Source organism: Heterocephalus glaber, unplaced genomic scaffold, assembly GCF_053883595.1.
Source record: "Heterocephalus glaber isolate CG9 unplaced genomic scaffold, H.glaber_assembly_v1.0 deba00001610, whole genome shotgun sequence".
In the NCBI taxonomy this organism is placed as follows: domain Eukaryota; kingdom Metazoa; phylum Chordata; class Mammalia; order Rodentia; family Bathyergidae; genus Heterocephalus; species Heterocephalus glaber.
The window spans coordinates 21,983,304-21,995,918 of NW_028258381.1; the positions used below are offsets into that span (position 1 = coordinate 21,983,304).

Here is a 12,615-nt window from a genome sequence, read left to right on the forward strand (position 1 = left end):
CGTGATGGCCGTGTGTTCATCCTATGCTCGTGACTGAGCCCTCAGAGGGTGGCTGGGCCTAGGACCCTGCAAGCAGGGTGGAATGGGGGATGTGACAGGTCCCACAGAGCACAGAAAAGCTTTCGGGTACGTTGTGAATAACGAGATGGACCACAGGGAGGTGTTAGGTAGGTTAGGGAGGGCAGGGAACTGGAGGCCTGGGTGGGACGCGTAGTTGGGGCAGCCTGGAGAGGACTCCAGAACTTCAGCCGTGGACTGGGTCAGGCCTCTGAGCTCTTACTTCTCAGTAATAACTTCTCCAAACGGTGGGCGTTTTATTACGAACTCTTCACCCTGTGGTTTCTCTCCCCGCTTTTCCTTGCTTCGTACCACCAAGAAAACACAACTGCTCTTGTGGTCAGATCCCTGAGACATGTCTTTGTTCCCTAGCTACCAGGCTCTTGTCAGCGGTTGACAAAATTGACTTCTCTGACCTTTAAGCACTTTTTCTCTTGGCTTCTGGATTAGCATTAGTGTTCTATCACTGTGGCAACAAATTACCACAGAGCTAGCAGCTTAAAGCAGCACCTACTTCTTATCTCATGGTTAAATAGGTTAGAAGTTCAATACCCTTTCTCACTGGGCTGAGATCAAAGTGTCAGTAAGGCTGTTACTTGCCGCCCTGGGTGGAGTCCAGTTCCAAGTTCATTCAGACTGTTGGCAGAATCCAGATCCCTGCAGCTCTAGGTATGACGTCACCATTTCACAGCTGCGGTCCCAGTGGGTTCTGCTCATGCTTGGAATCCTCTTCGGCCACATTTTCTCGACTCCAGCCAAAGAAAGTTCTCTGGTGTTAAGGGCTCATGTGATTAAATTCGGCCTTCTCTGATAATTCAGGACCATGACCTTAATGACATCCTCAAAGTAGTCTCTTTTGCCATGTAAGGTAACATTCACAGATACCAGGACTTATGGGGTGGAGATCTTTGGCGCCATATTCAGCCTCCCATGGATTCCAGGACACTGCCCTCTCCTTGGTTCCTCCTACTCCACTGGCCAGGCCTCCTTAGTCATTCTCCTCTTCCTAACCCCTAAACATCAAACTCATCCCTGTCCTTGAATCTCTGCACATTCCATTGTATTTTCCGATCTCTGAGAGATCCCAGCCATTCTTAAAGGTTTGCATGTGAGGTACCTAAGCATGTGTGGTATATGTGCAGTCAGCCTGTGGCCCCCACTGAGCTAGCGCCAGGTTCCTGTGTTCAGTGGCCTCTGATTCTCAAAGGGGAGTCCTCCTTCCAGCAGGGTTCATGTTGCCAGGGACCTTTTTAGAAATGAACATTCTTTTTTTTTCTTTTATTTTGGTGATAGGATTGAACTAGGGCCTTATTTGTGTGTTCTTTGGGCTCTTGGTATTTTTCCCAGGCTGGCCTCAAATTTGTGACCTTCCTGCCCTGGCCTCCTGAGAAGCTGGGGTTACAAGCACATGCTACTATTCCTGTCTTAGAAGTGCACGTTCTTGGGCCTGTCCATGTACTCCTAAAACACTCTGGCACTAGGGCCCAGCAATCTGTGTGTTAACAGGGATTGTGTTGTTTACTGAAATCTGCAGAGCCCTGGGCCACTCAGCTGCTCCACTTGGACATCACAAGCATCTGACACTGGATTTCCCCTCTACTGTTCTCATCTTGATTTTGCCGCTATCAGGCATTGGCATTGCCAGCCACCCACTCAGGTGCTCAAGCCACTATGATCCATTATCTTGTGTAGAGCAGCAAGAATGCTCTGTTAGAAATATAACTCTGATGCTCCTTCCTTACTTTAAAACTCTCCAGTGTTCCATCTCTAGCACAGAAGGGCATGGGGCGTGTGTGTGCTTTCTGGTGATTCCCACTGGCCTTGGAGTTGAAGCCAAACTTCTGCCCTGGCTTATGGGGCCAACCCCTGCCAACCCAACCCCCTCGGCCTCATCTCCTGAAGTTGCTCCCTTATTATGCTCCTGCTACCCAGCCCCTGTCTCTAGTGTACCTTGCAAATAGTAACCTCTTCCCAGCCCTTGGCTCTTGCTGACCTGTTGGCTGGGCAGCTTTTCAGGTGATGGGCTTCTTTGTACTCTATCTTATTAAGTAAAATTTTGTAGGAGACCATGAATTTGGGCTGGGCACCTGCTCTGGGCCCAGCAGACCAAACCAATATAGAATGTGGTCATAGTAACTGAGTTTGGGTTGGTTTCAGGAGGCCCTATGGCCAGTTAACTAATAAAGCTGTTAAAAAAAAAAAAAAAAAAAAAAGCTGTAATCAGTTGACTAACCTGGGGCCAGTTAAATTGTTTTCTATGCCTTGCTTCTGTTTTTCTGTAAATGCTGCCAGAACACATTGTTGGGTGGTGTTCTCAGACCCTTCCCTGGTTCTGAGAGCTATTGGATCCATGAATCATTTTTGTTTTGCTTTTTTTTTGGGCACCAGAGATCAAACTCGGGACCTTGTGCTTGCGAGGCAGGCAGTGGAACCACTGAGCTAAATCCCTGGCCTGTTTTTGGTACCACGGATTGAACTCGGGACCTTACGCTTGCAAGGTAGGCATGTTTTGCTTTGTTCAGATAAACTTTACTAAGTTTAATTAGTCTAAGGAGTTTGCTTTTTTTTTTTTTTAAATCAGTACTGGGGATTGAACCCAGGGCCTTCACCCTGAGCTACATCCTCAGCCATTTTTAATTTATTTTGATACAGGGTCTCACTAAGTTGCTAAGTTGTCCAGGCTGGGCTCAAACTTGCAATCCTCCTGCCTTAGCCTCCCAGAGTGCTGGGACTACAGGCGTGCGCCACCACATCTGGCTAAGAGTTTTTCTTTTAACAAGCTCAACTGTCCTGACCTCAAAGACATTGCTCTGCCTTTCTAAAATGATCCCTCGCACAGCCAGTCACCCATCCCTTTTCTCACCGCTCTGTTTACTTCCTGCATGGCATTTAACACCAGGATGGTGTGTATTTATGGCAAATACGACCTCCACTTCAATTACAAACTCCAGAAGGGCTAGGACTTTGTGTCTTCTCTACTATATCCCAAATACCCAGCTCAGTGCTCAACACATCACAGCTTCTCAGAAAGTATTTCTTGAGTTAAGTAAAATTAGCCTTCTCCCTGCTTATCACAGACCCTGCCTGGCCTGTTGTAGGAAGAGACCTCACCCCCAGTAGACCTGGATGTTCAGATCTCTTGGATCCATCTGCTCTTCCTGTCTTTTCCAATCAGTATTTCCCCTCCCACCCATGTTACATAGATCTGATGACCACAGCATCCATTGACTTCATAATAGAATGTCACTGAACGTTAAATACTGCATGTTTTAAAAGTTCATAATTTAGTAATTTTGAGCAAAAGAAGACCCAAAAGAATACATTCCATGTGACTCAGCTGAGTCAAAGTTCAGAAACAGGCCCCATGAGGATAGAAGTTAGGATGGTGGCCACCCTTGTTAGGGGCTCTGCCTGAGAGGAAGCACCAGGACCCCAGCATAAAGTGCTTAGAATGTTCTACAACTTGTTCTTGAGAGTGAGGATAGATGATAAGAGGGACATCAAACTGGGGAGTTAAGATTTATGCACTTCAGCTGCACATGGTGACACATACCTGTAATCACAGTACCCTGGAAGGCTAAGACAGGAGGATCACAAGTTGGAGCCCAGCCTGGCCAACTTAGTGAGACCCCCATCTGAAAATAAAAAATGAAAGGGCTGGGAGCTGGTTATGTTAGTGTACCCCTGTAATCCCAGCCCTCAGAAGGCTAAAGAAGGAAGAACACCGCAAATTGAGCTCAACCTGGGCTACATAGTGAGACCCTGTCTTCAAAAAAAGAGAAAAGCCTCAGCAATAAAGAGGGAAGCTAAAAGGGGCTGGGGGTGCGTGTGGTTCAGTGGGAAGGCCCTGGGTATAATCTCCAAGACTGAAAAAAAAAATGCACTTTTAAAAGTTATTCTTGAATTTAAACATCTAGATTAAAATACCTTCAAGATGAGATTGCTTCAGAAAGCAGCATGCCACAGCACGTGTCTGCCATGTTTGGGGTTGGCAGGTGTGAGGACACCCCCCCATCAATGTGGAGGTTATCAGAGCGGGCCCAGCAGAGGCTGCCTCCCCAGTCTCGTGATGTAACCCGGTTTCCACCTGATTCTGAGTGACCTTGGGGACAGGAGTATTGCTGGGAAAAGGGAGGAGAGCAGGGGGAGAGACCAAGCAGCAGGCACAGGAGTCCAGCTGTGCTCCCCAGGTCTCCGGCTGCTTCTCATCCTGCCAAGAACTTCACACCCCAGCGGAGGCCTGGCCTGGCGGATTGGGAGAGGCCAGGTAATGTGGTGCTGCACTGTCCCTGGGGCTTCTCCTCTCTGGCACTCAGATTCCATAGGGGAGCCGAGCCCTGCCTGGTCCCAGACTGGGGGACAGTGGTTCTGGGACAGAATTCTCTGCTCTAAAATTGCCTGGGGATGTCTACTACAATGCAGATTTCTGGGTCTCACTAGAGCCCCCTTCCCCCGCCAGTAGAATCCCTGAAGGTGGGAATCAGAAACCCCAGTGTAACTGAGCTTTGACGTTGTTTGGCTGTTGCAGAACTGATTCAGACCATGGAAAGGAGCGTAGCTTGACTTTTCCATCCAGTTCTAGGCTGCAGAACTGCTGGGGCTGGAGCCTTAATTATCAGCATCACAGGTGGCCCTCCCCCAGCTGGCCTTTCACATTTATTCCAAATCTGAGCCAACAATGTGGAATTCATCTATATCCAAGTGGCCTCTTCTGGAAGCCAAGCCCTTTGTTTTACAGATGGGGAAACCGAGACCTAAGTTAATAGTGGGTTAAGACTGCAATCCAGGGCTAGCGTCCTTCCCTTTAAGTTCTGGCAGCCCTTTGGGCTGGTAGGGTGGACAGTGTGGACAGAGGGCAGGAGGGGCAGGACCGAGCCCGGCCACCTATGTTTCACCCCGGGCAGCGCTCATGGCGTGGCAGGTGAGCGTGCCCGAGCTGCAGGATCAGCTTCAGTGCCCCATCTGCCTGGAGGTCTTCAAGGAGCCCCTGATGCTGCAATGCGGCCACTCCTACTGTAAGGGCTGCCTGGTGTCTTTGTCCTGCCACCTGGACTCGGAGCTCCGCTGCCCTGTGTGTCGCCAGGAGGTGGATGGCAGCAGCTCCCCGCCCAACGTCTCCCTGGCCCGGGTGATTGAAGCCCTGCGGCTCCCAGGGGGTGCAGAGCCCATGGTCTGTGAGCACCACCGAAACCCACTCAGCCTTTTCTGCGAGAAGGACCAGGAGCTCATCTGCGGCCTCTGTGGCCTGCTGGGCTCCCACCAGCACCACCCAGTCACGCCTGTGTCCACCGTCTACAGCCGCATGAAGGTGAGAAGGTGGGTTGTGGGGGACCTGGTGGGGACCACGGGCGCTTGACTTTGAAGCCTGCTCCTGTGCTCTCTGGTGCACCACCATCTGCCACAAACTACAGTATGTCCCGGTCAGGATGTGATTTCCCTGCAGCCCTGCCCTGGAGCATGCATGCGTTCATCCAGGCATCATTTTGAGCAGGTGCAGCAGGTGCTGGGGTTGCAGCCACAAGCAGAAGGGAGAGCCTCTGGTATCGTTTGGCAGCCCCTTCCTCCGCCGATCTTTGTATTCCTGGTTTGTTTCTAGAGCGCTGTCCTGCCTGTGTGCTCAGAGGGTGGGAACTTAGGTTGCCTGGTGTTTTCAGTGCCCTGAACCTTATCGCTGTAAAGGCTCACAAGGTGTTTGTTGAATCAGCGAATCCCTGACCTCACAGAGCACAGCACCAGGCCAGCACGTCATCATTTAAGATGCAGGGGAATAGCGCCGTCTGGGTCACTAGGTTGACGTGAAGCTTCGAGGACAGATTCATCTCCACAGTTTCATTTACTCAGAACAATTCTGGGAGGCAGGCAGGGTGGGGTTATTATACTTTACATATGAGGAAACTGAGGCTCAGAGAAGGCAAGATCTTGTCTGAGTTCATACTCCAATGACTTGTAAGTGGCACAGCTGGGACTCCAAGTGAGGCAAGTTTCCTTTCACTGCTATGGGCTGAGAAATGGCAGGAAAGGGAAGGTACTTGGCTCCGTGCTTGGTCATGGAAGGCCTGTGCGACACAGAAAGGGACCTGGATTTATTCAGAGGCAGTGGGTGGGTGGGGTGATGATGTGGTCAGACCCCCTGACCAGGGATAGACTGGAATGTCAGGGGTGGAAGGGTAGAATGAGATGCAAGGTGTCAGGACCTGAGGGTTGGGAGTGGGCAGGGAGCCCTGGGGCACCCTGGGAGATATTCAGAAGGAAGACGAGGACAAAACCCTGAGGACTGACTGTGGGAATGGGAGCAGGAGGAGTGACCTCCTCTGGCACAGATGAGGGAGCACCCACCCAGAATCACAGGCGGGGCAGCCGTGATGCAACCCACCACACCCTTTTTCCATTCCTTTGGCCGCTCCCTTTCGGGCTTTCTTGTCTTCTCTGGAGCACTTGACTAACTGACTTGCAGTTTCCTCTCCCTGTGGCCATGTTAACAGGACCCAGTGTCCTCTCTGCCTCATCAGATGACTGCTGAAATGCCCTTCTGGGGCTTTGACACAATGCTTTGAGGCCTCATCACCTGGTACAAGGAGGTTGTGTCTACCTCCCCCCATGCTGGCTTCACTCTAGCTCCTTTCCTGAAATCCCTGCAGCTCTTTTGTACTTGGGAATGATCTAAACCAGAGATCCTGAACATGCACGGCCATAAACCAGCAGGGATCTGGGCCAGCAGTGACCAGATGGTGGTGCAGGGGGCTGGCTTGGAACCCACAATGGGCACACTGGGGTCAGGGCAGTCCAGAAGTGAGATTATGTCCACCCCAGGAGGCCTCAAATCAAGGCTGGGCCCACAGCTGCCGGGGATGGACTCAGGTGTGCATAGGGGAAGGTCACTGGGTTTCACATGGGCCACTACAAGCGGCGTCAGCCTCACTGGGGGAGCCTTTTGTGACAGCTCTTGATCAAATGCTCATTCATACTGGACCCAGTGGCAACTGCAGTTTACCAGTGGCCTGCATTCGGTGCAGGGAGAGTTGGCTTCCGATTCCTGTCAGTTGCCACTCTCAGACGTTGTGTGGACTTCCAGGTGGCTATGACAATGTTTTGCATCTATGTCCCAGAGAGGGATTACACTGGGACTTCTCCTGCCTTGGCAATTCCTGTGGCCATGTGGAATACTCTTGAATACTCTAACCTATTTTGAGGCCAAGGAAACTTGGGTAGCTCTGGTCCCTGTCCTGTCCCACTAGGGGTGCTTGGGGCCATTGGGTTACTCCAAGAAGGAAGAGGCCCAGGGCTGGCCCGAGGAGCAGAGGGGGTAGTGGGTCCCCTGCTCAGGGGACCACGGCCTGTTGACTCTAGGAGGAGCTTGCAGCCCTCATCTCTGATGTGCAGCAGGAGCAGAAGGAGGTGGACGAGCTTATTGCCAAACTGGTGAACAACAGGACTCGGATTGTCGTGAGTGTCCTTTTCCTCTTCACTTTCCTGCAGAGCCCAGTTCTTTTATTCTTTTATTTTTATTTTTTGCCAAGCTGGCAATAGAACTTAGGGCCTAGTGCGTGCCAGGCAAATGCTTGGCCGCTGAGCCACACCCCCAGCAGGCCCAGCTCTATTTGTCCTTTACTGAAAACCATATCTTCCATTCAAAGCAGAGTTCAAAGCATTCCAGAGTGGGTGAGGAAAGTGCAAATCCTCCTAGGAGAATTCCGCCCAGTTGTCAGGCAGGATCGGCTCCAAGTTGGCTCCGTCCTCCATGTCCTTGGGGCCGAGATAACCCAGGATTTGAGTCCCAGAGATAAACAGCCAAAGCTCAGGCATGACTTTCCCACCCCTTGGTGCCACTTGTGTCTTTTTGCCCTTGACAGCCTGTTGTGGGGCCTTCCCAGTACCTGGGGCAGAGGCCTGGCAGGGGAGCCCTGGGTGCTGTCTGATTTACCTGAGTGAGCTGCTTGCTGGGGCTGGGGGTGCTGGAGGAGGAGCAGGAGCGGCTGCGTGGTTTCAGGCACCATCTGATGGTGGCAGCACTCGGTTCAGCAGGGCGTTAGTCCTGGGCAGCCTCTCTCCTAGGCCTGCTCTCCCGGGGCCTTTCCTGTCTTGCTCAGTTGTGGAACTTTAGGATAAAGTCTTAGCTATGCAGGTAATAGTTAAAACAGGCAAAAGTTAAAGAGCTGGGGTCCTGTCACTGGTCACCATGCCCACAGCGGACTCTCAGGTGCCCTGAGCCCAGTGTGAAGTCCCTGGCAGGTGTCAGCTGGGGAGGCCCTGGGGACACTGAGGCCACCCACTGCAGCCAGGCAGCTCGGTAGTGACCACCATGAGCCACCCTCCCTTGTCCCAGAATGAGTCCGATGTCTTCAGCTGGGTGATCCGCCGAGAGTTCCAGGAGCTGCACCACCTGGTGGATGAGGAGAAGGCCCGCTGCCTGGAGGGGGTGGAGGGTCACACGCGAGGCCTAGTGGCCTCCCTGGAGATGCAGCTGGAGCAGGCCCAGGGCACTCGGGAGCGGCTGGCCCAGGCCAAGTGTGCGCTCCAGCAGTTCGGCAACGAGAGTTACCACGAGTTCATCCGGGTGAGTGACACGGGGTGGCCCCTGGGCCCTCCCCTCCCTACAGCCACGTGGCTTCCGCACAGCCATTACCTGCCCCTCTCTCGTCTTCCAGAAGTACCACGCCATGACCTCCAGGTAACAACTGCAATGCAGCTGCTGGAGCGATGTCAGCAGAGGCTGGTGGCTGCAGGCACAGGCCGCTCCTCCACTGGTCCCTCCATTCGGTTTAACCAGCCGCCCCTGGGCAGCTTCTCACATCTGGCTCTGGTCCCCAAGCCCAGGGCAAACAGCAAAAATTATGTCCCTGCTTTGGGAGTCTTGCAGGGTATACTGGGGAGGCAGGTGGCAAGCTGTGGTCCCAGCACTGTGGGGACAGGAACACTAGGGCACTGGCAGAGCCACACAGGCGTAACGGCTAAAGGCAGGGGACCTCAGTGTGCTGCCAGGCAGGGAGGGGAGCAGTGTTGTGCAGGATGAGGGGGTGTGGACTCAGGGTCCATGGCCAGGAGAGGAGAGCTGAGATGGGAGGCCCAGGAGCCTGCGCATTCAGGACCACTGCTAGGAAGGAGTGAGGTGCTCACAAAGAGGACAGGGGAAAGCACAGTGGGCAGTGTGAGCGCACAGCCCCGAGTGTGGATTTGCCTGGGTGGCCTTCCATGTGAGACAGAGGGTGGATGTGGCCGTGGGCACAGAGCGCTCCCATTCCCGTGGCCTGTTACCTGCAGAGCCGAGCTCCAGCAGGCGCGGCCCTTGGAAGGCACGTTCAGCCCTATCTCCTTCAAGCCAGGCCTGCACCAGGCCGACATCAAGCTGACCGTGTGGAAAAGGCTGTTCCGGAAAGTTCTGCCAGGTGAGGCTCCAAACTGTCCTCTTTCTGTCTTTTCATGAGTGGCATCAGAGAGCTTGAAGCTGCAGCGAACTCAGTGTGCTGCTGTAGGTGTGGCTTAATGCCAGGCCTTCTCTGTCTCCCTCCCAGCCCCAGAGTCTCTCAAGCTGGACCCTGCCACTGCCCACCCCCTCCTGGAGCTCTCCAAGGGCAACACAGTGGTACAGTGTGGGCTCCTGACCCAGCGACGTGCCAGCCAGCCTGAGCGCTTTGACTATAGCACCTGTGTCCTGGCCACCCGGGGGTTCTCCTGTGGCCGCCACTACTGGGAGGTCGTGGTGGGCAGCAAGAGCGACTGGCGCCTGGGGGTCATCAAGGGCACTGCCAGCCGCAAGGGCAAGCTGAGCAAGTCCCCGGAACATGGCCTGTGGCTAATCGGCCTCAAGGAGGGCCGAGTGTATGAGGCCTTCAGCTGCCCGCGGGTGCTGCTGCCTGTGGCGGGCCACCCCCACCGCATTGGGGTCTACCTGCACTATGAGCAGGGGGAGCTCACCTTCTTTGATGCTGATCGCCCTGATGACCTGCGACTGATTTATACCTTCCAGGCTGACTTCCAGGGCAAGCTCTTCCCCATCCTGGACACATGCTGGCATGAGAGGGGCAGCAACTCACTGCCCATGGTGTTGCCCCCGCCCAGCGGGCCTGGCCACCTCACTCCCCGGCAGCCTACCACACTGTAGGCAGACCTGGTGCTGCACTGGGCACTGGGACTGAGGGCTTCCACCAGGTGACATCTTCACTCTTTGGGAAGGGCTTCCCGCCTGTGTGTCCTTGGAGCATTTATGACAGGGAGAAAGGCCACAGTCTCTTCCTTGCCAGCCAGCTGGGGCTAGCAGAGCCAGCCATGTCCTGCTGAGCAACCTTGTCCTTCCTGACCACGCTGTCTTCCAGCTGAGGGTGGAAATGTTCCTTCCTCTTTATCACTGTGAACTCAAAACATAAGAATAATAAATCTGACAGTCCTTCTTTCTCCTTAAGTGATGTAATAGTTATAAAATATACTGTTTAATGCTCAAGTCTGTATTTTTGCTATGTGGGGGACTGAACCCAGGCCCTTACCTGTGATCAGCAAGCTCCCCCTCACTGAGCCGTACCCCAGCCTCTATGTTTAGGCATTTAAAAGCATCTCTAAGGGCTGGGGATTTAGCTCAGTGGTTTTGCCGCCTGCTGGGCAAGCACAAGGACCGGAGTTCGATCCCTGGTACCAAAAATAATAAATAAATAAAAGCATCTCTGACCTGTGGTGGGCCTCTCTTGCTTCCTCTGCCGCTTGCTTGGTCTGTGTTCCCAGTCACATCAACCATTCTGTCAGTTTCTTCCTCTGATTCCTCTGATTCACCTTTCAAGTAGACAGAACGAAAGGAAGCTGTAGGGGTGAGATGGGGAGGGTGCAGCTCCGTGAGATGACCAGGCACATGAGAATGTCCACTCCAGACCATGGCTGGGACAACCAAATTCTCACCCAGGAATCTGACAATTGGAAGACAGAAGGGCTGGAGCTGTCACCTGAGACCTGGCACTTTCAAGAGAAGATTCATAGCCCTGTGTCACAGAGCCCAGGAGCAGCCCGAGAGCCTCTGTGAGGGGCAGCTCTGCCGTGGTGTCCAGGGACGATGCCACACAGGCAAGGCTTGAGTGCACTTTTTCCGAGATGGTAACATTTACAGTTTCCAGCAATTATGGCTTGGTATCTTTGGGTGCCCATTATTCAGCCCACAGCACCAGGCTCCTGTCATAGCAAGGGCATCCCACCCTAACTGGAAACCTAGGCCCTCTCTTCCTCCTCCTCCATGCCTCTCCCCTCCTCCTCCTTTCTCCTCCTGCATTTTCTTCCTTCTCTTTTTCTCCTTCTTTCTCCTCCTCTTCCTCTTCTTTTTCCTCTTCTTCCTTCTTTTCCTCCTCTTCTTTTTTGTTTTTTTTTGGTACCGAGGATTGAACTCAGGACCTTGTGCTTGCATGGCAGGCGGCAGAACCACTGAGCTAAATCCATGATCCCCTCCTCTTTAAAAAAATTTTTTTTAAAGATAGGGTCTTGCTATGTTAGTCCAGGCTCACAGCAATCCTGCCTCAGGCTCCCAAATGCTGGGATCACAGGCATGAGCCACTATGCCCAGCTCTGTGTGTTACTCTCGATCTGTCCCTCCTCCTGTTCAACTTCTATGGATTTAACTTTTAAACTGCAGTCATATTGCCACCTTCAACCCAACTCCATTGACACCAGCCCACTCCAGGCCATCACTTCCTACTGAGATGATTGCTGTGAATTTCACTGGTCTCCATGCCTTGACTCTGCCCCCTCAATCCTTTCCCCACACAGCAGCCAGACTGATCTTTTAAGGAAACAAATCAGAAGCTATCTCTTTCTAATTAAACCCTTCAGTGGACTCCCATTTCTCTCAAGTTAGAGGTCAAGATCCTTATCACACCTCCTTCACTTACTGTGTCTAGCCATGCTAGTCCATTTCAGGTCCCCAAATACAGTGGACCTTTGAGTTACAACCAGCCTGACATAACAACATGGGTTACAAATGGAATTTTAGTTTTAACTTACAACCGAAGTCTTGAGTTATGACCCAAATGGCAGCTGCTTGTGGTTCCAGATGGTCTCAGACAGATTTAACCCTTAAGGCGTTCTGGAAGGAACATTACAGCGTCCTTTCTTGTGTGTGGTTAATTGAGAAATCCTGGGCCAATGTCTCTGTAAGGACACTGAGATTTTCTTGTATGCAGAAGAGAGATTTTGAAGACTGTGTAGAGGAGCCTGAGCCTTCAATTGACCAACTTGAGTTACAACCAGCCCTTGAGAATGACTTGAGTTTGTAAGTCAAGGGTCCACTGTAGTCCATGTGCCTTCTTCCTTTGTGGACACTACACAGGCTTCCCAAGCTGAACAGCCTGAGCCTGGATGGTCCAAGGCCCATTCCGGCTGTCATGTGTGCCAGTGTACAGAGCGGGTCGGTGTTATGGACCACATCTGCCCAGAGCTCCTGGGGTCATCTTAGCCATTCCGTGGAAAATGCCTGAGAATGGAGCCATCAGAGGACAGATAGGACAAGAAGGTGAGGACACAGAGACACCCAAGTGAAATAAGTGCAGGTTTTAATTTGAAAGTTTGCTGGTAACATTTGGGCCCCTCCAT

At 52.5% G+C, this 12,615-nt stretch overlaps 1 protein-coding gene across 4 annotated transcripts; it reads left to right on the forward strand.

The window, feature by feature from the left end:
- Positions 1-3: 3 nt before the first annotated feature.
- Positions 4-10,713, forward strand: Trim50 (tripartite motif containing 50). Of its 4 annotated transcripts, none has more exons than XM_087196264.1 (9): positions 4-126; positions 2,446-2,555; positions 3,975-4,324; positions 4,962-5,365; positions 7,405-7,500; positions 8,381-8,611; positions 8,703-8,725; positions 9,316-9,440; positions 9,567-10,713. In XM_087196264.1, exons 4-9 carry the CDS (start codon positions 4,967-4,969, stop codon positions 10,154-10,156), a joined length of 1,464 nt encoding a protein of 487 aa, XP_087052390.1. In that variant the 5' UTR covers positions 4-126; positions 2,446-2,555; positions 3,975-4,324; positions 4,962-4,966; the 3' UTR covers positions 10,157-10,713. The 4 variants fall into 4 exon arrangements, with proteins under 4 accessions (XP_087052390.1, XP_087052391.1, XP_021110077.1 ...); XM_087196265.1 differs by having other exon boundaries at positions 7,438-7,500; XM_021254418.2 differs by having other exon boundaries at positions 4,248-4,324.
- The last annotated feature ends 1,902 nt before the right edge of the window (positions 10,714-12,615 follow it).